We start from the raw sequence: 24999 nt of genomic DNA on the forward strand, positions 1-24999 counted from the left end.
CAGATTATAACCAGTTTGAGATCATAGAGGATGACAGGAGTGTGAGTTTCATACCTGTGTGTCAGTGGAATGAGCGTCATTTCTATTTTGACAGCAATGAGCTACTTTGTAGGTAAACTATAATTTTCATTAAAGTTTATTTTTTAAATTAATATATTCAGCAGGACATTTTAAGGTCCTTCAGTTTACTGAGAGTAACACCACCACATCTTACTTAAGAGCATATTCATTCATTAGTTATATACTCTCACTGGCCACTTTATTAGGTACACTTGTTCCACTGCACATTAATTCAAATATCTAATCTTCCAAGTCACATGTGGTAATACATCAGTCACATGGTAGCCACTGAACGCATTCAGGCATGCAGGCATGGTCAAGGCAACCAGCTGAAGTTCAAACTGAGCATCACAATGACAAAGAAAGGGCATTAAGTGACTTTGTGGCATGGTTGTTGGTGTGAGATGGGCTGGTCTGAGTACTTCAGAAACCATTTATCTACTGGGATTTTTCTGCACACAACCAAGGTATACAGGAGAGCATCTCTGAACATACGAGATGTCAGCGTCACCAAGCTCCACAGTCACCACTGGGACGTGGTGGAACTTGTGATTCACATCATGCGTGTACAGCCAACAAATGTAGATGTCATCATGTTTCTGAGGAATGTTTCCAGCACCTTGTTGAGTCTGTGCCGTGAAGAATTACTACAGATCTAAACAGAAGAGAAGGCCCAACCCAGTATTAGCAATGTGTACCTAATAAAGTGGCCAGAGAGTGCAAGTATGTAAGTATTCGCTCTGCAGCAAAATGAATCCTCCCAGTTACATTATTTATATAAAACACTGGGTCATCATTATTGATGTGTAATGCTGTAAAACTATTTCAGATTCTCAGGTTGTTTAATTTATAAAAGGCATCATATTAAGCAAAAAAAATGATTTTATAAATCTGTGGCTAATTTTCTTAGCCACTTATCCACTTAAGCTCATGGGGACGATGGGGGAGGAAAACCCTGAACAGATCCCACACATTCTCAAATCCACAGCCAATTTAGAATCACATATAACCTAATGTTCGTTAGACTGCAGGAGGAAGCCCGAGTCACTGGAACAACCTCCATGCAGAAAGGCCTCACCTTTACATGGTGGGACGTAACAGTGCTAACCACTGCACTGCGCTGGCCCATTTTATACATGTAAATGTTAATTGCATCATATTAAATGCTTTGCTGTGTAATATAGAACAATTACTGGAAGGTACTAAAGCAACAACAATAAGAAAAGCCACAAAAGACAAAACAATGTTAAAATATAACAACACATACACACAAAAAATACATAAACTGTTTTCTTTGTGCTATTTTTTAAAAATGCTTATCCCATTTTAATGGCACTCTATGTGGATTTCATCTGTAGTCCCAAAAAGAAAAAGAAAAACACTGTCTATCTTACACACAGGTGACACACTCTGCCTCACACTGGAAAAGCCATCACAGTAAAAACTGCACCAGTCATCAGAATGTTCTTTTTAACAGCACCGTGTGGTAATTACCAGCTGCCAAACTGACAGGAGGATTTGTTCTACACACATGTTCATGAAGCGGACATGACACGTGACCGCATCTATTGTCTGATTACGCTCAAACTTAGAGACAAAACGCACTCAGAGCTGAGCTCTCTGAGTTGGACGGAGTCATTGTTCATTATGGTGCTTTTAACTGTTCCAGATACAGCTCCATTCTCAGTAGGCGCTGACACAGCATATCCACCACACATCTGCACCCCCTGACTCCCCCGCCCACATTTACCTGTATGTTCCCGTGGTCACTGAAGAGATGGCTCTTTGCTGGCCTGAGATCAGTCTCCCGGTGACAAACGCACTGAAGGTAAGGGGCTGAAGATTTCTGTAGCGTACTTTAAAACATGACAAGTGAGGCTCTTGCAAACTTTCTTTGTGCTTGCAGAGCACGATGAGGACCGCAGGGCTGCTGTTTGTTGTTGGGCTGTGTTTGCTGGATGTCACGTCGTCCCTTAAAATCTGTGCTTTTAATATTCAGAGCTTTGGAGAATCCAAGGCAAACAACAAGAAGGTTATGGGGATTCTGCTAAAGGTACTATGTGTCTACAAAAACACCTAGATTGATAGCTGAACAAAGCTGATGGATCTTTGTTTTTTCTGCTTTTGCTCCCAAGATTCTTTCTCGGTGTGACTTGTGTCTCATTCAGGAGGTCCGAGACTCTAAAGGAGAAGTAATACAAGCTTTGGTTAAGGATCTTAACAGGTACAAGGCTTATGTGGTGAATCTTCTGTGCCATTTAATAACACTGACCAACTTTAATTTTGATGTTATTTTCTAACCAGGTTTGACAAATACAACCCCTACTCTTACGTGGAAAGCGAAAGGCTCGGGAGGAAGGCCTATAAGGAGCAATATGTCTACATTTACAGGTAATTCATGCTGTATTTCCCATTGCATTTGAGCCGTTTCCTTATATGATCATGCTAAACCTAGTGTGCTTTCCTCTCCCATGACTTACAGGAGCAATGTGCTGAAGGTCAAAGAGCATTATCAGTACCCTAAACTCGAAGGAAAGGGGACCAATGAAACTGATGTTTTCTCCAGAGGGCCCTTCATCATCCACTTTCACTCCCCCACTACATGTAAGGTTAAAATGGGGAAAAACATGAAACTTCAAAGAGCTTTGTGCTGGCAAAAATAAAAAATGATTCTGACTTGTCATCCAGAATCGTTTTCTCTGGGCAAATCTAAACGACTTAATGATTTATGATTAGGTTCTCTGGCTTCTAAATGATTTTTGCTTTCTAATTATTTGCTTCACAACAATGTTAACGATGAGCCACTGTTCCAGAGGTGTCACAGACTGTTGGTGTTGGGTTATAACCTTGTAGGTTAATCTTCAGTGATTCTTGTTACACTGTAAACAATTGTGCTGCTACTAAAGCTCACCTTGATCAAAGGTGAATAAAGATCCAGCAAAGTTCACGCAGCCATCAACGTCACAGAGAAATTGCACCTTTGTTGAATTTGGAGGTCTGAATGAGAGACACACAGTCAGACTGGACCGCGGCGCTTTGTGATGTTTTTTGTTTTCAGTGGTGAAGGATTTTGTCCTGATAGGGCAGCACACCAGTCCAAAAACCGCCATGAAGGAGCTCGATGAACTGTACGCTGTCTTCAAAAGGATTTACAAGAAGTGGAAGACAGATGTAGGTTGAAACACATCGTTTAATCCCTTTTGCTTTCTTTAGCAAGATCGTGGTTCCTCATCATGTTGTTTGTAAGAATTTTCATGATTTTTTTTAACTTCCCTTTACTGGCGTGCTTTCAGAATGTGATCATCTTAGGTGACCTGAACGCTGGGTGCAGCTACATCACCACCAAAGGATGGAGAGCCATGCGCCTGAGGAGTGACCCCAAATTTCACTGGCTAATCGGAGACGAGCAAGACACCACCGTCAGGGAGAAGACACACTGTGCCTACGACAGGTCGGTGTCTACAGTGACTTGGTGCACATATATTGGAGTTTCTTACGCCCAACTATAAAGTTTCCTCATTGTGAAACAGGATCATCGTGCACGGACCGGAGGTTGTTTCCAGTGTAGTCCCAGCTTCAGCTCAGCCCTTCAACTTTAAAGAGCATTTCCATCTAACTGAGGCAGAGGTAAACCTCTCAAAAGAAACACCTCCCTCGAGTTCATTTTCTGACTTAACTTCAACTTTTATTCTGTTCTTTTGATGACACTTCAGGCTCTTGAGGTCAGCGACCATTTTCCTGTAGAAGTTGACCTGAAGGCCAACCACCGCTACTTCCTCCGCCATGAGCTGTAAACCAATCACTAATGTTTTTGCAGTGTTTTGCTTGATTTTAATGAGTGGATGATGTGAACCAACAAAATACAGAGCTATGTTTTTGTTTTTTAGTTTTTTATAATGATCCTAAACTGGCACTGCACTCCTCTCAGTTGCACCAATAAACTCGAGTTTTTTCAGCAAGTAAGAACTGCGTGCTTCACTGCTGGAGTTTATATTCTGCCCCTGAAACCAAAACCACATCAAAGCTGACATCATTTCATGAGCTCATGAAGGTACGTTCCTGCAGCAACGCGAAAACACAAAACATCACTTTTGGACTTTGCTTTCCAGAGGAACCTGAGAAAATCATCTTAAATCTTCATCCTTGATGGTAGGTAAACATCACGTGGAGACTCTGTGTCGTGCATTTCACTGAATGTTTCAGTTTAAATATGTAACCTCTGCACGGTCTGTTTGACAGGAAGCTGCTTGTAGCTACAACAGATGAGAGTTACTTCGTGCGCTCTTCCTTTCTGAGACGAGAGATTATCTGTGCCAATGCATTAATTTTTTGTCTCGATATAACTTCTAAGATAAGTTATTGGTTTTGTCTTTGTAAAGATGGAAGATTTTACTGATCTCCTAACAGATGCATTTTCAGGTAAGATGTACATATGTGGTTATTTCTGGCATTTATAGATACACATATATTACTTTTTTTTGCATTTTTTTGTTTGTTTGTTTTTAAGATTACTATTCAGATTATGCTGTTTTTACAGAGACATCTGTTCCTCCATTCCCGGACGAAGATTTGGACTTTGAGAATTTAACTTTTGAAGAAAAGTCTGATGAAGACGGGACAGAAAACCTAACAACAAACAATAAAGAGGCGGCACTGCTCCAGGAAGCAACAGGTGAAGCGGCAGCTCTGTTTGAAACCAAAGAGACGGTTGAAAATGTTTACGAAGAGCAGTCGGACAATGAAACAGATGAGGAGGATTTTAAAGGTGAGGGGATCGGTGCCGTGGACGGTGGCAAAACAGCAGAGGAGGATTACATGAGCTCAGATGGAGATTCTGCGCACGAAGGCTCCGTCTCTGGAGAAGATGATGAGGGTGTGGAAGAGGACATAGGAGTGGCAGAGACATCAGGGGATTTGTTGATGTCAGTGCGCTGCAGTGATGAGTTCAACGACAGCGATAAGGAGGACGAGATCTTTGCTGAGGGACAACCTCTGGCCCCGGAGGATGCTGAAAACCCTCAAGTTAGAAACGAGGAGCGAGGTGAGGCTGAGTGCGACAGGGACGTGTCCTATTTGGAAAGATTCCCTGACCGAGGCGATGAGACTGTGATAAAAGCTGCAGAGGTAGGAGAGGACGAGGGAGAAAGCGAAGAAGAAGAAAAAGAAGAAGGAGGAGGAGAAGAAGAAGAAGAAGAAGAAGAAGAAGAAGAAGAAGAAGAAGAAGAAGAAGACGACACATCATCTGATTCTGAGTGTGAGGGCATGAAAATCGAACAGGAGGAAAATGTTATCGGACAGCCTCTTGAGGAGGAGGAAGAGGTGGAAAACATTTACGGGGATGATCCTGAGGAAGCTAGTTCAGAGTTTCCTTGCATATCCTTGCAAAATCTGCAGGAGCTCACTGGTGAAAGTGATAAAGGGGAATATGCAGAGAAAATGAAAGATTTCTCAGGGGATGAGCACCAGGAGGCAGGTGAGAGCTTTGCAGATTACCCCTCAGACTTTTCTTCCTGTGAATATGCAGAAGATGGGACAAAAAATCAGGAAAGCAGGCCAGATTTTGGGCCCGGTACATCTGAATGCAGTTCATACACGCAGCAGGATGCTTTCATGGAAGGACCTGTGGAAGATATTACACAGATGGACCACGCCGAGTACAGCGATGAGAAGGAAGATGGGTATCTGTACAGCAGAGATCTAGAGATGGATGCTGAGAATCTGATGAGCATGGACGTAGCAGCTGGAGACAGAGGCAGCACAGCCGCGACCAAGTCTGACGATGAAGAAGACACATCTGAGAGCGACTACAGCTCCAGTGATGACGACGGGGCTCGTAGGCGCCTTCAAGAGCTTGAAAACAACAAGCAGCCGGCCGACAGTCAGATATATGGCACGAGCAGAGCAGATCGAGCAGATATCCTCAACTGGGAATTTGATGTATTAAATACTGATAGCCTTCTGACTGAATACCTGTTAACCACAGGAGACATGACAGAAACAACTCCCATGGGTGTTAACCAGGACCACCCAGAATACATCAGCTACTCTGAGGTACAGAGTGAAGTTCTCAAAATTAAAAGCCCCTCCTACCAGGGATCCCTTGATGACAGCTTCTTCTTCGACAATGTTGAGGCCTCTGGCATCCCTCAGCAGGGAAAGCTGGAAGGGGAGGACTATGAAGAAGAAAGGAACTGGGAGCAAGAAGAGAAGAGAATCAAAGCTTTCAACGATTTTTACGGCGATGAGGAGAATGAAAGAGAAGGTGAGTGCTGAGGACAAGTCTCTAAATGTAATCAGAATAAGTTCTGTAACATTTTGAAAGCGTTTTCATAAATTAACCTGTTTTCCCCTGTGCATTTTTCAGGGAGGCAGATAAAAGTTCAGTTTTGTGCAGAGCCATTGTCTCAAGTCATTCGCTATGAAAGTGACAGGTAAGGAGAATTCCTGATGTGTAAACCTTATTTTTCCCGTCCCAACCAAAACGCTGCTTCCTCTTGTTCCCTGCAGTGATGAAGAGTCACTCAGCAGCTCCACAGACGGCGGGAGGGAGGACCTGAGCTCCACAGAGTCATCGGATGTAAGAAAATCTTCTTTTTTTTGCTTGTGGAGACATGCACGCATACACATAAATGAACACATGACTTAATTGTTTCATTTGTGGTCAGGAACCAAAGGAGCCTGACAACACCCTGCCAATGAAACCTGCTTGTGATCCTCCCAAAGCTCAGCTAGCAGAGAGTGAGCCAGACCTCGGCAACACACAAACCTGCACAGAAAAACACAAGGTGTGAAATCACAGCTCATTACTGAATGTCTGCTCTGTGTGATTTGGTTATTTTCAGTTCACGTGCTTAAACTTTGGTCCCACAGGGTGGCAGCATCATGAAGCTGATACTGAAGATGGGTGTGCTGACCGGAATGGGACTGCTGATGTTCTGGTTGGCTACGGATCAAGGAGAATGGCTCAACCAGGTTTTCTTCTTTTAGGGCTATGGAATCTCCTTGGTCATTAAAACTTGTTTGTGTGCTCGCACATGTTTGTAAAGAATGCAGTGTAAAGTTAAGTATGTGTCGTTGTGCAGATTTTTTGCTTAATAAAGAGCTGTGTTTGTTCAAAATGATGCTAAATTGCATGAATTCTAGATAAGGTATGCTCACAGTGATGTTTTCTGAGCTGAGGTTAAACAGTCCTCCATTTTTTTCGTGAAGACAACCATGCCTGGAATAAATTAAGTTTAGTAGAAAGAACTTCACTCCACAACATCTCAGAGAGAAATCCTGTGGGACCTTTTACTCCGTAACAATGGTTTCTAGTTTACAAGTATAAACCAGAAAAGAACGAAGTACAAAGATATGTTAGAGGCAAAAGCTAAAGTTGGGCTCTGACTATGGTTTCCGGTTCATGTGAGTCCTGTTGGAGATTCTTATCTGTAAAGTGGTGCTGCTCAAGAACTTAAACACGATTTTGCGTTTGATAATTGTTTCATTGTTGTTTTTCCACAGTGGAAGAAAGTGTTGTTTTTGTTTGTTTTTTTTTACACAGGTGGAAGTTATAATCCTACATGTTTATAGTTCACAAGATAAAACATTTAGATATATTTAAGGTACCTTAAGGCACATCATATACATTATATTTTCTTTGTATCCTAAAAATTGGGCTGATTCGTATTCATGAATATAGTTTCTAATTGGTGTCTGTCAGTGTTAAGATTTTAGATTTCGTTTAGATTTTCCTCAATAATTCATGTGGACATGACTAGTTTAAATATTTAAATATTAGGATGTTATTTATTTATTTATCATTAGATTTTTATCATTTTCTATTTTTGTGAACTGTTTCGTGTAACAAAAAGTCTACATTTTATATCAGAAACTTCGGTCTCAGTAGTCTTATTAACATTAGCCCAGTAGTGGCGCTGTTTCGGTTCTGGAAAGAAAATCGACTAAAAGGAAGAAAAAAATAAACAAAGAAGAGTTCCTCAAACGGAAACGGAAACATGTAAAAGTTTAGTTAAGGTGCGATTTTTTTAAAACATTTGGCTCAATAAACGAGGGCGGGGTTTGAGGTGTTCCACGTTCCCACGCCAACATTCGACTCCGCACGCTCTACTGAGGCTCTTCCCGCCAAATCGTGCAACAAAACGAGCGCTCAGCCATAATCGTTGGGAGGAGGTCTATCTATTTTCTTTTTTTGGTAACTGAAACTAACTACAAGCAAAACATAACCGAAAGGAGAGCCCAGAGAGAGATAAATAACACATTTTTAAGTAAGCCAAAGCGAAAATGTCTTCCCTGAGTGACAAATCTGCGCAGGAAATCAGCGACCTGCTCGATGAATACGGAATAAAGCACGGACCTGTGGTCGGTGAGTGGCACAGATACAACTGTTTCCTATGCGCCCGTTTTTGAATCAGTAGCCGTGTCAGCTAACTTTACAGCTCTTTCCTAGATGAACAGTTTTACCTGTAATAAAGGTTCCCCGTGTCCTGTTTGTTCACAGAATCTACGAGAAACCTGTATGAGAAGAAACTGAAAGAGGCCATGGCTAAAGGCAAAAGAGCCAAACCATCACCTGACAAAACCTACTACAGAGAAGAGGGTGCGATTCACATTTTCATATATGTGTCAAATTTGTCTCGTGTCCTTTAAAAGGCGTGGAAACTCTATACTATCGTAATTACAAAGCCTATAAATTAGTAAAGGAATTACATTGTAGTAATTTCTGTGTAATTATTAATATTATTTATGATTTAAAGGCAGGCCAGTAAGATACAATGTCCTAAGCTCGTTTAAAGCAATTGAACATATAAACATAAACAAATAAAAAGGTAATGATTGACAGTATGACATAATTAATTTTAGATAGTAAGAGTGGGGTCTTTTTCAGTACAAAAATTTATTTATCTGTAGGGTTTTAGTGCATTTAATAATTCATTTTAGTATTTATATTTAAGTTGTTTTTGTTGTTGTTTTTTGTCTTCCACACAAAGAAACACCTAGCCAAGCCAAGCAGCTGGCTAGGCTTCTTACTGTTCTGTTTCAAATGAGAGGTTGTTGATCACGTCATTCACTACAGTCAGAGTTAAGAATGTGCAGGAAACAGTGTAGTGAACATGATATTTGTGTTTTCTTTCAGAGGAGGAAGTCACCTATGTTTACAGGACACCCGTAAGTATCTTTTCCACACTCCTTCCAGAGGTCTGTACTGCAAAAGCGAGTTCAAGATATTATGCTTGTCTTCCCATTATCTGGACTTCATTTAGGCTAACATCAGCAGCCAGGAGAACCAGTCACACAAAGCTAGTTATCAGCTTGCTAAGTTAACCCTGAGGTTGGGTAGATAAGATGAAATGCTGCTTTGTAGTACAGGCCTCAGGTGGGGCCTCAATTGTTTTGCATTACTCTGGAGTGAAAAGACGCATTTTGATTCTAGCAGAAATGTGTTAGTTGTACTTACACGTAGCAAAATGCCATACCTGTCTGACCTGGAACAGTACTCATTTCATTTCATCATTTTCTTGTTTCTATTTTGCAGGCCAAAAGTGAAGCCTCAGGTGACAGGTCAGTTTTCTCACAAATCCTCCACCATCCTGTGAACTCCCTTTCTCCTGCTTTTATCCCCCCTGTTGTTCAGTCATTTAAATAAACAAAACAATCTTAAGTTAGTAACTGCTGCGTGTCTCTGTCCAGGGGGGCTTACCCAAGGGCCAGACAAGAGTGGAATGAGAGAGATTATCAGCACGAGTGAGTGAAAGTCTTACAAACTGCTGTTTTTGGGAGAAACACAAAAACCCTTCATGAACAATTGTTTTTTAACCTTTTTCTCCCTCTACAGGACATCCTACTCGAACTACTCGAAGCCCAAGCCTGAATACAACAGAAGCAGTTATGGTAACGAGTAAGTATTTTTGTATCTATGGTCATACCTCTTTTTTTTTTGCAGACAAACTTCAACCTCAAAATGCTAAGCCACCGGGTAAATGCAAATAGCAACGGAATGCTTTTTCATTCAAAATACATTACCTCCTTAAGAGTTAAGAGTTTAAATGAATTTCAAATCATTGCTTTTTTTCATCTTCTTTAAAAACAAGGATATGCTTTGGTTTTAGTTTTAAGAATCTGCAGCTCTGAAGTTGTGAAATCAAAATATCCATGTCACATTAAAGAATCATTTAGACTGACAGCTCTCTAGTGCAAAGTCTGTATGATGTCCCATTGCGCTTTTATGAGAATAGCACAGGTAATTGTCCCGTGGGCTCACAGGGAGTGAGTGGTTATCTCATGCTGTGCCTCCTGCATGGTCTAATATGGCAGCTCCCTTGTGAGGATGTGTCATCATTTCAATACGCTTATGCAGTCCCACAACATTTATTTCCATCCAGAGTTGCTTTAATTTTTTGCCAACATCCTGTATTGATGACAGTATTGTTGGAGCACAGCATAAAGTCTTCTCTGCATAGCTCAAAGAATCTCAGTGGGGTTAATGTCAGGATTCATGATGTCTTGTGCTCCCTGAACTACTCTTTTAGTTTCAGTGTGATGAACTGGAATTGTCATCAGGGGAGGGGAATTCCACTGATGGAAAAATCTGGTCATAACACTTATTCAGATAGTCAGCTGACCTCTTAATTTGGGCACATAACTGTGCTGATCCTAGACCCCAGATCATAACAATGCCCCCACAGGCTTGTACAGGAGGCACTAGGCATGATGGGTGCATTGCTTCCTCTCTTCTCTTCCTGATGAGCAATCCCTCGAGAGCAGGTTAGACCTGGAGTCATCAAACCACTTGACCTTTATCCACGATTACAAATCATGGATAAAATTATGCAAATTATGCTCCCAAGCAAAACTTCCAGGTTTAAATAATGTTCTGAATAATTTTAACCCAACTTTAATCGTTTCAGCAGTCTCTTTAGTTGTTCTCTTTGCTTGCTCCAGGGCTAATAATTTGGCCCATCAGGTCCATCTTGTTTTTTCTCACAAGCACAGGATATGTTTTCTGACATGGGTGTGCTTCAGTCAGGACTAAATAACCTGCTCCCAGCAGAAACACATTAATAACTGCAGTAATTATCTAGTGAAAGGTTCCTGCTATTCACTTAGTTAAATCCAGAGGTTGACTTGTGTTTATAAGGCCACCATAGTGTACAGTATTGAGCTGCATTTAATGCCCAACCCTCCTAGAAACTACCCATACGCATCAAAACTCTTGGATCATATATTATTATTTAGAAAGAAACTTATATTCAGGGCAAACCTTATGTCTATGATTTTGGTTATTTGTTCTTTGAGTGTTCTTGCTATTTTACGCTTTCACCTCCTCCTCGTTCAGAGGCAGATATGGTGTTTAATGATGTGTTGTTAAAAGTGAACCAATTACAGTGTATAAAAGAAAGTGTAATTAGACAGGCTACAATGTAACATTTTGATGCACTGGTAATACAATTCATTTTAATTTGAAACTTTTAAGTTCACATGTGTTACTAAAGTTGAATTTTAATCTTTGATGCAGAGTAATAACTTGTAATGTAGTCAGAAAATTATCTAACATTTCCTTTAGCATTAATTTAGAATATGCATAGCATCTTATTCTGTCTTACCATCAGTCCAAAAGCACACCAGTAATATTTTAGCAGGCTCTAATTATTTTGCACTGACCTCTTATCAAACTGAAAGTTTGTGGGAGCAATTTTCATGCCAGATAAAAACAAGCGATATCATACTAGTTTGAGATGCAGAATTTTAACAATGTACTGATGCATGATTTCCCCCGATTTCCTTTCCAGACCCGACATGTATGACACTCCGTCCACTTACAGAAGCACCTACGCTAAATCGCCACCCATGAAATCGGGTCAAGATGTTCCAGATGCACCAAAGTCATCACGTCTGATCCCACTGTGGGTTCAGTTTGTGTTCTTCCTGGCTGTGGCAGTCTTCCTCTACTTAGTTTTTTCCACTATGGAGACAAATGAAACCCCCAAAGGGATAAAATGATTTTTTTTTTTAAAATCATTATTTCCTTATATTGAATTTTAAGGAATGCACATGATTAAATGCATGCATTTTAGACATTTTATGCAAGATTGTGTTTTTAACAGCAGTACATTCTCTGCTTATGCTTTTAGGCAAAATGTTTATTTGTCACTGAGCTTCAGTACATCATCACTACTCGAATCAACCAGCCCACCACTTTAAAACACACTAAAATCTTCCTCTTTTTTTATCTGGACACAAGCTGTCCCTCCATCTGCAGTTTCAAGTGATCTGTCGAGGTTTTAAGAGATGATCGTCCACAGCTTAGTCCAAATATGGCTGCAGTTGACCATAAAACATCCAAAGAGTATCACGCAAGCTTTTGAAGCTCATATTTTAAAGCTTCAGCTGATTGTCTCTTTTAGCCTCTGCAGTTCACAGTGAATCTGTCTGCATGACCAAAATTTGGGTGGCAGGGTTTTGTTTTTGTTTTTCTTAAATAAACATCAAACTTGTACAACATGCATACATTTCTCTCAATATTTTTTGACAGGCTATTTCCCTCAAAACAAAAACTCGTGGCACTGCGTCAACCCAACCTGCATATCCACTTAGTTATTCAGTATGTACCTTTTTCCCTCATCATACTGCTAGTAATGCAGGTGTTTTGAATTCATTGTGTATTTTTAAATATTTATAGTTTACGGGTCCAACAATGTTTCCATTTTTCAGTTATCAAGTATATTTTGGACATTTTCAAACCAGCTGTAATGCAAGTGCCTCTGTGTATTTGGAGATTTAAAAAAAAAAGTTTGGGTGGGGTTAAAAATGTAAAAGGTGCCCCCAGTGTTATGATTTGATTCAGTATAATTAAGCTGGATATCATATTTTTGTAATACATAATCCAACTTTACCATCAGCCGGGTTTGTTGTGATTTGTTTTGTATTCCTGTTTCAAAATTGTAACTATTAAAAACGAAGCTTATATATGTAAACATTTAAAGCTTTAGGTATTTTGTTTTTTATTGAAGTCACTTTATTGGGTACACCTATTCACCTGCTTGGTAAAGCAAATATCTTATCAGCCCATAACATGGTAGGTAGACGTTGACCTGCTGAAGTTCAAACTGACCATCAAAATGGGAGAAGAAAGATTATTTGAGTGACTTCTAACACTGCGTGGTTGTTGGTGCCAGACGGGCTGGTCTGAATATTTCAGAAACTGCTGATCTGGGGTTTACAGAGAATTGTGCAAAAAGAAAATATCCAGTGAGCAGCAGTTTTCTTTGTTGACGCCAGAGGTAAAAGGAGTATGGTCAGTCTGCTTTGAGCTAATAGTCGGACAAGAATAACTCAAATTGCCACTCATTACAACCAAGGTATGTAGATAAGCAACTTTGAATGCATAGCAGATGGACTACTGCAGCAGCAGCAGACCACACTGGGTGCCACTCCCATCAGCTAAGAACAGCAAGCTGAGACTGGAATTCACAAAGGCTCGCTAAAATTCAACAAAAGAAGACCGGAAAAGCACAAGTCTCAATTTTCTGCTTCAGTATTTGGGTGGTACGGTCAGAATTTGGCTCAAGTAACATGAGCACATAATAATCTTGTACCATGGCACAAAGCTCAGATCATCTCCAGCTGGTTTCTTGAACATGAGTTTAGTGTACTTATTTGGTTTCCACAATCACCAGCACAACACTCTAACTGGGCATCAGCCAGGCTTTTACACGTCGCTGCTCCTGCTCCTCTTTTCTAGTACTATGGCAAATTAATTTTTTGTACTATAATAAAAAACATAATCCCGAAATCCCAGTTAGGCCACTGAAAAAACCAAAAAGAAACAATGGTGTGGAAGAGTTGCTCAATCAATAGCATAGTGACCTCCATAACACTATGAAGCCACTGTGCCATTGGCTGACTGAAACCTTTAGTGTTCAGACCCCCAGGGGACACATATGCAGAGCACACTGAAAGGGACCAAGGAAAAGAAAAACAGGTGCATGAATGCTAGGGTGCAGCTGAATAGTCAGATTTGCTTAGCAGCGCTCTTGCATGAGGGAAGTGACCCAGACGTATCTGCATCTGTGAGGCAGCTTTTAATAAGAGCTACTCAAATTCTCTGAATACTAAGGAAAGGTGCTTCAGTGCTTCATGTGTTTGGCATAGGATAGATTAGACCAAGCTTCTGAGTTAATCTCATAGGGATGCATCATACGACCATCATGAAAACAGTTAAGAAAAGTGACAACCTGGCCCAGATCATGTAAATATTAAAATATTTCCATTTCCATTACCAGTTTCTTTTGAATTCTCAACAACAGGCTGTTTATCACTCCCAAACTAATAGGATTGCTACTGTGATAAAATCTGCTTCTAGGTATGTTTTGGTGGGAATTACCTGACATGAAGAACAGGTTTATTTATATAAGATTGAGCTGTTTAGGTCTTTAAGGAACACAACAGTTCGATTTGCATTTGCAGTGTTTGTACTGCCACACTTTTGGATCATCATGGAGCTTTATGTCAACCGGGATAAGTGAACAGGGAGCTGGAAGGTTTGGAGTGTTGCATCTCCATCCAGCTATGAAATAAGAAAATAAGATGTAGTCTCATTTTGTTAGGCTATAAGTCCTGCATGAAACGACATGGTAAAGAACACATGCGGGTGAATAAAGAAGTGCATTTTGGATATTGTAGTTTCAGCACTGCACAGTACTGCTAGAAGCCCTCCTTCAATCTCCTTCACACCTTTCCTTGACCTCTTGACTTTTTCCAACAAACTCAAGGAAAAGTGTTCTGTGAAATAAGGTAGGAGGTAATTGTGTGGACTATTCAACCACACCCCACCCCACAAATCCACTTTGCACTAAAATTAGCACTCCCACTTACTACAAAAAAAAAAAAAATGCACAAATACATTTACACACACTTTCTAAGCTGCATGGTAATCATCGTGGGCTATCATTATCTAAGCAGTTGCTCAAGCGCCTGCAAGACAGTCACACACATAAACCGTCAAAATGTTCAAACAACCAGCAAATTCGTAAAAGTTGTCATGTGCAAGTTTATGATTTCTAGTCTGCAAATGTTAAAGAATGCAGTAAAAGTGCAGAGGGCTAACTAGAAATGCACAGTATTATCCAAAACAGAATACGGTTTATTCTGAAACAGCAACCTCTTCATTACATTGTTAATGACATAAGATGCATAGTAGTGTTGAACTTTACATACAAAAATGGCAATTTATTCTTTAAGGATCATTGATCTGTAGGCAAGTATGCATCGAGCCTTTAATGCCTCTCATTAGCGTCACTTTTTAAAAAAAAACTACATATACATAGATACCTACGTCACAGTTTCCCCAGTTTAGCTTTTAGTAGCAATTTCCACCTCATACATCACAGCAATAGTCATGTCTGAGTGAATCTCACAGCTACTCTGAGTCTTTATCGACTTGGATCCAGAAGTAGTTTCTACAGTCCGTTAGACCGTGTCTGAAATCATTCACTACGCTTTGTTACTTTTCATTGAGTCCTGTGTAGAGGATTATGCTACTCAAATATGATGGGTAGGTGTCGACTAAATAAATACAGGCATGCATTTTTGTGATAAATATATATTACACCAAGGATTTTTTCCCCCCTAATGATTAATGCACATACTTCTGTGGCAGTTTGTTTCCTTTCTCATATTAGCCATTTTTCTTCTTCCGTGTTGGGCTTGTTTGCAGTGCATTGTGGGGTTGAATGAGTCCGCTAAATAGCATGTAGTGATCCCATACATTTTATAGTGAGGGATTTCAGACACAGTCTTCTGTGGTAGTGTCACAACGATGCAACGCTGAATGGTCACTCAGGTCTTTTGTTCTGCCACAGTAACAAAGACGAACGAAGTAACGCAGCCTTAGATTGGTCGGTGGTAATCACAAGTAAAGACTGTCTCATCCAGGACTTAGTGAAATGGTTCCAGCTGGCACCTTTTCCAAAAGGTGTGGTAGATTAGGAGCCAAGCTGGTTGGTTCAGTTTTTACATCTCCTGCCATCTAGATCCATGAAGGACACACGGAGAGCCCTGAAAATTGGCTTGAAAAAGGGAAATATATATTACTCTCCAATAAGTCAGTCAAGACACAAATTCTACAAAAGCATATAGGCAATAAATTAAACTACTAGAGTGGCTATAACGCACATGAAATTCATGTTTGTATTTTATTTACTTGATCAATAGCCTGGTTGCAATTACATTTTTTTAAACTTTGTATTTAAGCTTGTAACTGACATTTATGCAATATAATCAAGTAAATGCAGAGTAAACACAAAGAATGTATGCTTAAATCCAAAGAGAATTTGAATAGTTTTCTTCAACATACACTAATATATAATATATATATATTAGTGCTGTCAAACAATAAAAATGGTTAATCAGATTCATCACAGGGTTACTGTGGATTAGTTTTGATTAATCACGATTAAATATCATTCATTTTTATTCATATTAATTGCATTTCAATTTGCATGTGCAAACCGACTCGGAAAAAAAGGGGAAATATACACACTTAACACGTTTATTGAACATCTTGAACATTCGTGTTAACAAAAAACTCCATAAACATGTATCCACTCTCTCTCTGCCACTCTTGGGGAGGCACTTCAAGTCTTTGAAACGAGGAACCAAAGCTATGTAAAGCGCGTGTTCTCAACGACATTAATAGGTCTGCAGTTTGTTGCAATCCACTTGGCAGTTGTATCAGTCAATATTTCCGAGGTAGACTTACTGAGTCCCCGATGCTGCGCGAGTGTATTGTCGCAAGCTGGGTGACGCTTTAGCCAAAGTCCTAGCAGCATCCCCAGCTAATGTATGCTTCACGTCGATGAGATATTTCAAGCTGGAAGTGCTTCGGTAAAAAGAAAATTCCTTCTTGCACAACGTGCATAATACTTTATGTCGGTTGACTGTTCCGTCTTGTTTTTTTTTAATACTCACATTTCCCATTGAGCGAGCCAATGTGCGTTTATCATTTTCAATATTGAAAACAATATTGAACAACTCCCCATTTGCACATGTGCCAGGGTACCTCCACTTGGACAAATTGCCCAAAATACATTGACAGAAAATTTTCAGGGATTTTGAGTCATTCCGCACTCCAGATGCGTTAATTGCATTAAAAATTTAATCTCGTTGACCGTAATGGCAGATTAGTTTGCGTTAACGGTTAATTTCGACAGCGCTAGTTTATATACTAAAAAACACATTAAACTGTTTTTTAAAACAAATAATGGCAAAAATGAATAAACTTCTATCCCTGTCAAAAGGTAAATTGTTACCATATTTTTCCGCACTATAAGGCACACTTAACATCCTTTAATTTTCTCAAAAATCGACAATGCGCCTTATAATCCGGTGCGCCTTATGTATGAATTCTGGTTGTGCTACTGACCTTGAACCGATTTTATGTGGTACACGGCGCTCAAAAATCTGTCAAAAAATGTTTTAGTATGTCTTTGGTAAGCTACGAAGCCGCACCGCTTGACGGATTGTCGCAGCATTACGGCTACCGTAGTCAGGAGCCTCGCACAGTAATCTGGGTCCAAAACTCCGTCCCTTTCAGCTCCAAAACACTGCAGCATCACTGAGAGTTAAAAACTGTCTAAATTCTTTCATCTTTAATAAAATGACCAGCATTGCTGCTTTACCAGGTGTAACAATTAAGTTTAACATCCAGGCATCCATGAAAACAGAATGTATAAAATTTAATGGAGTTAGAAGTTAGCAGGAAGTTAGCTCGCTAGTTTCCTCCTAAACATCATATAGCATGTTCTGACTGAGAGATTTCTGAAAAACTTAAAACTTACAGCTCTGCTATCACTTCCAACATAAATGAAGACAGAAAACTTAACAACAGTGATATTTGTAGGGTTACTGAAGTTGGGCTAGCTGGTATATAATGATGTGCTACGTGATCGCTAGCGACACAGCTATGTTAGCATCCGGTGCGCCGTATGTATGAAAACAGACCCATTCATCGACAGTGCGCTTTATAATCCAGTGCGCCTTGTGGTTCGTGCAAGAATTATGTACTGAAATACCTTCAGGTATCTGCTGCCTGCATTCCAGATCACAGCTTGTTTGTCGATAAAGCAATATAAGTGTTGTCCACACCTGCCAACAGAAGCACACTTCTTACCCTTGGGTACATACACAGGATGCTTTCAGAAAAGAGAGTTATTCAAATCTCTGCTGCAGGTGAAAAAGGAACTCACAGGTTCTGGTCTCTCTCTCCAGCTCTGAGGGCTTCCTCTCCTTATTACACAGTACCTTGGCCACAATGACTATGATGATGAGAGCCACCACAAATGTCAGACCAGACACGAGCCAGCTGATACCCATTGGACTCAGGATGGGATCTGGATCTGAGAACGAGAGGACTTTTCTGTAGGTATGTGTAACTTGTATATCTAAATAAAACAAATATTAAAGAAAACAAAAAACATGTTTTTTTATATCGACATGCAACAAAGTCTCACCTCTGACAGCTATAGGCAGGGGCTGGCTCTCTCTGGAGACGAAGGTACGCCCGCCTAGCTGGACCCGGTACAGGCAGTAATAGTAGCCCTCGTTGGAGCTCTGGGCGTTAGGAAAGGTGAAAGTGACAGACGGGGTGAGTGCGGGCAGAGTCTGGCGCACTGTGCCATTAGAGCGGATCAAACGCAGCTGGAAGGAACCCCCGGGGTACTGTTGTAGGGTGGAGCAGGTGATATTAAAACTTTGGCCTTTGATGACAGAACCAGCCGGGGCCTCAGCGGACGTGTTGTACCAGTGCTGGGGAGTCAGGAGCTCCACTGTAGACCAGCCAATAAAAATGAAATAGTGAAACTGGTTAATCAATGTCAGAATTTTAAAATAATGTCAAAAAAGATGGACAAATGGAGAAAAATCCAACATGGTTTCAGTTTTGGTCAAAACACTTTAAAAAACAAAATTCCCCAAAGAATTCACTCACCAATTCCAATCACTGAATTTGGGTATTTCAATCACTTCAACATCCACAGGTGTGTAAAATCAAGCCCCTAGGCACTGCTTTTACAAACAGCTGTAAAACAATGGGTCGCTCTCAGGAGCTCAGTGAATTTCAGTGTGGTACCATGACTGGACTTTTTACCTGAGCAACAAGTCTAGTCCTGCAATTTCCTCACTGCTAAATATTCCAAATTCAGCTGTTAGTGGTATTATAAAAACTTAAAGGAATTGGGAAAGACAGTAACTCAGCCACAAACTTGTAGGTCATGTAAAAAGTCACAGAGTGACAGCGGATGCTGAGCGCAGAGTTCGCAGAGGCCACCAATTTTCTGCAGTCATTCACTACAGACCTCCAAACTTCATGTGGCCTTCAGATTAGCTAAAGAACAGTATGTAGACAGCTTCATGGAATGGGTTTCCACGGCTGAGCAGCTGCATCGAAGCCTCACGTCACCAAGCACAATGCAAAGCGTTGGATGCAGTGGTGTTAAGCGCACCGCCACTAGCCTCTAGATCAATACAGACAAGTTCTCTGGAGTGACAAATCACGCTTCTGTCTGGCAATCTGATGGATGAGTCTGGGTTTGGCGGTTGCCAGGAGAACAGTACTTGTCTGACTGCATTGTGCTAAGTGTAAAGTTTTATGGATGGGGATTATGGGGAACTCTTAATGCTTCAGCGTACCGAGACAAGTTGAACAATTTCATGCTCCAACTTTGTGGGAACAGTGGCCCCCAGATACCCCTTCCTGTTCTAACATGACTGTAAACCATAGCACAAAGCAAGGTCCATAAAGACATGGAGGAGGAAGTTTGGTGTGGAAGAACTTGACTGGCCTGCACAGAGTCCTGATCTCAACCTAAAGGAATGCCTTTGGCATGAATTAGCGCAGAGACTGCAAGCCAGGGCTTCTTGTCCAACATCAGTGTCTGACCTACAAATGCCCTTCTGGAAGAATGATCAAAAATTCCCATAAACACACTCCTGGACCTTATGGAAAGCCTTGCCAGAATAGCCATTATAGCCGCAAAGGGTGGGCTGATATCATATTACAACCTATAGAGGGTTTTAATAGGATGTCACTCAATTTTTTAAGTGTGTGTAAACAGATGAGGGAATACTTTGGCAATATAGTGTATTTTCTTATCTAATCTGATCATTTCTAGCCAGTTGAGGGAACTGAGGTCGAGCTCATTCTCAGTCATCAATAACAGTTTAATAATCTGACACACATTAATAAACAGTCAGATGTCGTACAATGGAAACAGAAATCTGCACAGACGCTTCTAAAATGCTATTTTTGCTGTGTGAGCACCCATCTGTTTATGGCAGACATGCTGGGTGTGACTAACCAGTCTGAACCAGTCTGCCTGCTAACACTCTGTACATCTTCAAGGTCAGTTTTCCTTATCAAGATGTCTCCCACCGAGGTGCCTCTGTGCACTCTGTGAGTGCAGAAAATATTTTGCGAGTCTGTTCATGCTGATCCTTTTGCATAGGCTCTTATGATAAAAAAAAAAAGACTCAAAAGACATCTGAAGTGTTCTTGAGTTTTCAGATTCACACCACAGCAGATTGCACAAAACATAATGTGCAACTGAAAAGGGCAATGGCGCAATAGTGTTACTGTCAAAGCAGCAGTGACTCACCTACAGTGATGTCGATTGCGTTGCTGGGTGGGGAACTGAGAAGCCTTGTAGGAAAGCCACTCTTGATCCTGTACCCACAACTGTAGCTGCCTTGGTGGAAAGTCTCTACATCGGACAGGGTGAGCTCCATCATATTCTGGGTCTGGTCTGCCCTCTGTGTAACCAGCGGTGTGGACACTCCATTTTTGTACAGGTGAAAGTCACTGAGGTGATGACCCAACAGAACCCTGCAGACAAAGCGAACGGACTCCCCGGGGAAGAACACAGTGTGGGGTGACATCAGGGTGAGGATGGGTGTTAAAAGAGTACCTGAGAGAATAGAAAAAAAATATAACCACAACATTACATTACATTTTTCAGTTATGACACTGACACTCAGTCCAGAGTCTTTATGTATCAACAAAGCAGAAATGACTCAGCACTGGTTCTCATCAGCGTGCGATCTCACCTGAGCACTTCACGCTTGCATCGTTCTCATGGGTGCAGTGCAGGTTGCTGTTGAGGACAACACTGCAGTGTAATAAACTGCTCTCCTGTCCAGAGCACTGGACTTGATGCAGCCAGATAGGTCCACTGGCTTTACGAAATCTTAGACCATTATGGACATTTTCAGCCAAGCCACAACCTAGCTCCAAGCACACTACATCAGCGGCCCGGAAATCCCATCCGTAGTCGCAGACAGTTCCCCATTCCTTGTGGCGAAGCACCTCAACTCTGCCAGAACAATTGTTGTCCCCATCCACTAGTCTGACCCCACCTGAGGATCAGGAGGAAACTACTTAGACATACAAAGTGCAAGCCAGTGAATGCAGGAGGTTTAAATCAGTTCTAGGCTTACCGAAAGCAGTCACTCTATCCCACAGAGCACCCAGCAGGCCTGAAAGGAAATAACAAAAACAAAAGAATAGTAGCCATTTTCTTGCTTCTTCATTATTAGAGAGTCCAGTTTAGGTGGGAGTGGGAAACTACAGCTACAACCTTGTGATTCGTTAATGGTTTGTGAAGCCGTAAAGATGGGCTGATAGGCTTTCTACCCGATTTCAGTGGACTAAATGATGCCTCAGATGTCACCCAACAATTCATCAAAGTTGCAATAACTCCATTTTAAAATAGCACTCACTAAGACCTTCATGAAGGTCACATTGAAAAACATTTTAGCTGAGCAATTCCGATGCAATTCGCAGTAAAAGTTATACCATAGTGGTTACTGTTTATATAAGCTAACGAAACAGTTTTGTAACGTTAGAAATCAGTTTGCCCACTTATATGATTTTAAGCAGATTTTTTGTTAGTTTTTTTAGTTTCACGTGGGTGAATACATATATAATGTGTAACCAACGACAAAGTCCTACCTGGTTATCTTATAATCACCAGAATATGAGCCACCAACCTCAGAGCAACCTAATTCACATACAGCTGGAAGACAGGCCAAGCTAGGCATTTTTAGCTTACCTGTTAAAAGGATGTAAAGGAATCCCATCAGCATCTTCTCCTCAGCCTTCCATCGGCTGTGCAGGGAGCCCGTTGTCTTGCTGTTGGTGCAGACAGCCGCTGAAACACATCGGCTAAGAAGACTCGGGTGGGCTACTGAACCAAGCAGAAACTCACGAGGAAGAAAGGGCTAACGGCTAACCGAGTGTAAACAGCTAACAGTGGGGCAGCAGCGGCCGTAGATAAAAACATTATCAAGATATGAGCAGTGGCAGACAATGGAGTGGTGAACAGTGGATTCCTGCGCACAGATCAAGTGAGTCTCCTGCTGTTCATTGTGACGAATCCAGGTGTTGCAAACAGCGTTGCAACGTCCATAGCTACCTACGTGCCTTCTGGCTGCCGCACTCACGTCAACGGTGACATTAGCCAGCCAGGTGCTGAGTTCTTCGCTCGTGCTAGGCCCTGCTAGATTGGATCAGCTCTGCTGCGACCCGCCCAAACAAATTCCTAACAACCAATCCTCCAACCTATCCAGACGTTACTAACGAATCACAGCACAGCTGCTCTCCTGCTCCCAGCCTCGGCTCCTTCTCTCTACCACAGACAGGGGTCACCATCCAGCCGCAGTGCTACGCTGGTCTCACCTTTCGTCTTTGGAAGTGGTGGACTGCAAAAACCATTATCACCAAGTACAGATACCGATACGTTTAACTTATGCAGGCGGAATTTGTGGGGTAAAGCACGGTGTCAGGATTTATAGCATGAATGCATCACTAATATGCTAAAAAGCAATACGTTTTAATGACCACTACATATTTGGATTTTTGCTTTCCCATTGATTTAACACTCATAATGGGCATTCATCCCTGTTCTTTTTTCCAGGATGGATTGATTGTGCAGCATACACCATTACTTTACTTTAAAAACCAGAATTGAGTGCACACGTTTGATTTTATTTTGGATTTTCGTTCATCTTTAAGGGTCCAAAATGTACAAGCAGATTTTAATATGTACATTACTCACTTAAGTCTTTTAATAAGTGGTGCTGAAGGTTCTACAGTGTCTTTTGAATTGACAAGACCAAGCGTTATTATATTATTGTTAGTGATTAGGATTTACTACAAATGGTCAGTCACTGGACTGACCAATATTGAGAACAATGGCAAAGTCCAAGGAATTATAGATTTACATATGTTGGGAAGGTCTCTTGGAGTCATTTCCAAACAACTGCAGATTCTAAGGTCATCAGTTCAAAAAAAATGTGCAAAAGTACAAGTTATTCAGATGTGTCACCACGTTGCCAAGTTCTGGAAGAAGGCCCTAACTGTCACCCTCAGATGAAAGGAAATTGGTTAGGATGTTCAGGAACAACCAAAGCTCAATCCTGCCATGAACTGGAAATTGCTGGAACACCAGAAGTCTCTGTCCACAGTGAAGAAAGTTTCACTTTGCTGAGAAGAAAAAAGGATCACCTGCTCCAAATTGATGCCTTCAAGCGCCACTGAAATTTGCTGACAAAAATTATTTGGCCACAATTAAAAAAAATATGTAAGGTAAAGGTGAGGCTTTCAAACATAAGAACATTGTATCATTTGTCAAGCACGGTGGTGGTAGCATCATGCTCTGCGGCTGTTTTGCTGCCAGCGGGACTGGTAAATTGGACAATGCGGATAGAATGATGGAGGAGGACTACCTCCAAATTCCCAAACACACATCAAAACTGGTTTTGGAAAGGCTGACGCAGGTTAACATGAAGCTTTTAGACTGACCTTCCCAAGCTTCGACCTCAACCTTGTTAAAAAATTTATGGACTACACTTAAAAGCAGAGTCTGTTCCAGGAATCCAACCAGTTCAAATAAACTCTACCAATTCTGCCAATAAGAGCAGTCAATTATCAAGCCAGAAGTATGGCAGAAGCTTGTTGGCGACTACAAAATGAATCTGGTTGAGGTGCAACATGTCAACTAAATATTAGTGGCAATGTATGTATATACTTGAGCCTGTATGTATACTTTGGAGAAAATTCCAAATTAATTTGTACTTTGCACCCAGTTCATGTTTTTTAAAGTCATTAAAGATGTTTGCTGTACAATCATTCCACCCTGGAAAAAAACAGTTCAAAGAAATCATTAAAAGCCCAAAATTAACATGATATTCATGCTCATGAGAATATGCAAACTTCTGACCACAGCTATAAGTTTCCTGGATCTTTGTTTCCTCTCTGGAAGGACAGTGCCAGTGTCTCTTTGCTGGGCTCTGGGTATTTTTCCTCCTCGTCTCTTCATTTTCTGTTTTCTGCTCCAAGTTCTTATTTTCACAGTTTTTCATATGTTTGTATAAAATGTTGTCATAGCAGAAAAAATCCTTCCTGCACGCATCACTGTCTGCAGTGTTTTCATTTACAGCCACAAAATAATTCCACAGGAGTCTCCTTTTTTTCCTGCCATCATGCTCTCACTCACTGTCTGCTCAGCACTGTTGAGTCATATGATCGCACACCACAAAACACAATAGAGCACAGCAGGCATCTCCCTTCATTTTGAAATTGAAGTGTGTGTGAATGTGTAACGATCTAGTTGCAATGCCCATGTTGATAGTGATACTATGGATATTTGGATCAAACCACCCACTCATAGCTGTAGATACCTGGAAATGCCAGGCTCTGTACTATCACAGTACATACAAAACACAAAATTTGGTTTAATGTGACAGCAGATTTTCAGGTTTCCAGTCTTCTGTTGCACCAATTTAGAGAGTCCATGCAAACTGTAGCCTTAGTTTCCTGTTAATTAGCTGACAGGAGTGGCACCCAGTGTGGTCTGCTGCTGCTGTAGCTCATCTGCTTCTACGTTT

At 41.0% G+C, this 24999-nt stretch overlaps 4 protein-coding genes across 4 annotated transcripts; 3 read left to right on the top strand and 1 right to left on the bottom strand.

Moving 5' to 3' along the window:
- The first annotated feature begins 1837 nt into the window (after positions 1-1837).
- Positions 1838-3854, top strand: dnase1l1l (deoxyribonuclease I-like 1-like). Its single transcript, XM_005733056.1, has 9 exons — positions 1838-1888; positions 1967-2113; positions 2196-2284; positions 2365-2451; positions 2543-2664; positions 3119-3231; positions 3354-3511; positions 3591-3687; positions 3774-3854. The coding sequence occupies exons 1-9, from the start codon at positions 1838-1840 to the stop codon at positions 3852-3854; spliced, it is 945 nt and encodes a 314-aa protein (XP_005733113.1).
- A 1389-nt stretch (positions 3855-5243) lies between these two features.
- Positions 5244-7178, top strand: LOC102203536 (uncharacterized). Its single transcript, XM_005732862.1, has 5 exons — positions 5244-6322; positions 6425-6491; positions 6568-6637; positions 6726-6845; positions 6931-7178. The coding sequence occupies exons 1-5, from the start codon at positions 5323-5325 to the stop codon at positions 7045-7047; spliced, it is 1374 nt and encodes a 457-aa protein (XP_005732919.1). The 5' UTR covers positions 5244-5322; the 3' UTR covers positions 7048-7178.
- A 902-nt stretch (positions 7179-8080) lies between these two features.
- Positions 8081-13150, top strand: LOC102203820 (emerin). The gene is made up of 7 exons (XM_005732863.1): positions 8081-8425; positions 8561-8659; positions 9197-9228; positions 9596-9621; positions 9751-9804; positions 9896-9958; positions 11850-13150. The coding sequence occupies exons 1-7, from the start codon at positions 8344-8346 to the stop codon at positions 12058-12060; spliced, it is 567 nt and encodes a 188-aa protein (XP_005732920.1). The 5' UTR covers positions 8081-8343; the 3' UTR covers positions 12061-13150.
- Positions 13151-15181: 2031 nt separating this feature from the next.
- Positions 15182-22755, bottom strand: LOC102204103 (uncharacterized). Its single transcript, XM_005732864.2, has 8 exons — positions 22164-22755; positions 21550-21588; positions 21160-21468; positions 20712-21020; positions 18570-18884; positions 18306-18455; positions 18132-18204; positions 15182-16127 (listed from the first exon to the last, which is right to left on the bottom strand). Exons 1-7 carry the CDS (start codon positions 22195-22197, stop codon positions 18161-18163), a joined length of 1200 nt encoding a protein of 399 aa, XP_005732921.1. The 5' UTR covers positions 22198-22755; the 3' UTR covers positions 15182-16127; positions 18132-18160.
- Positions 22756-24999: the final 2244 nt, after the last annotated feature.

Source organism: Pundamilia nyererei, unplaced genomic scaffold (assembly GCF_000239375.1).
Source record: "Pundamilia nyererei isolate P.nyererei 1_Seehausen unplaced genomic scaffold, PunNye1.0 scaffold00049, whole genome shotgun sequence".
NCBI lineage: Eukaryota > Metazoa > Chordata > Actinopteri > Cichliformes > Cichlidae > Pundamilia > Pundamilia nyererei.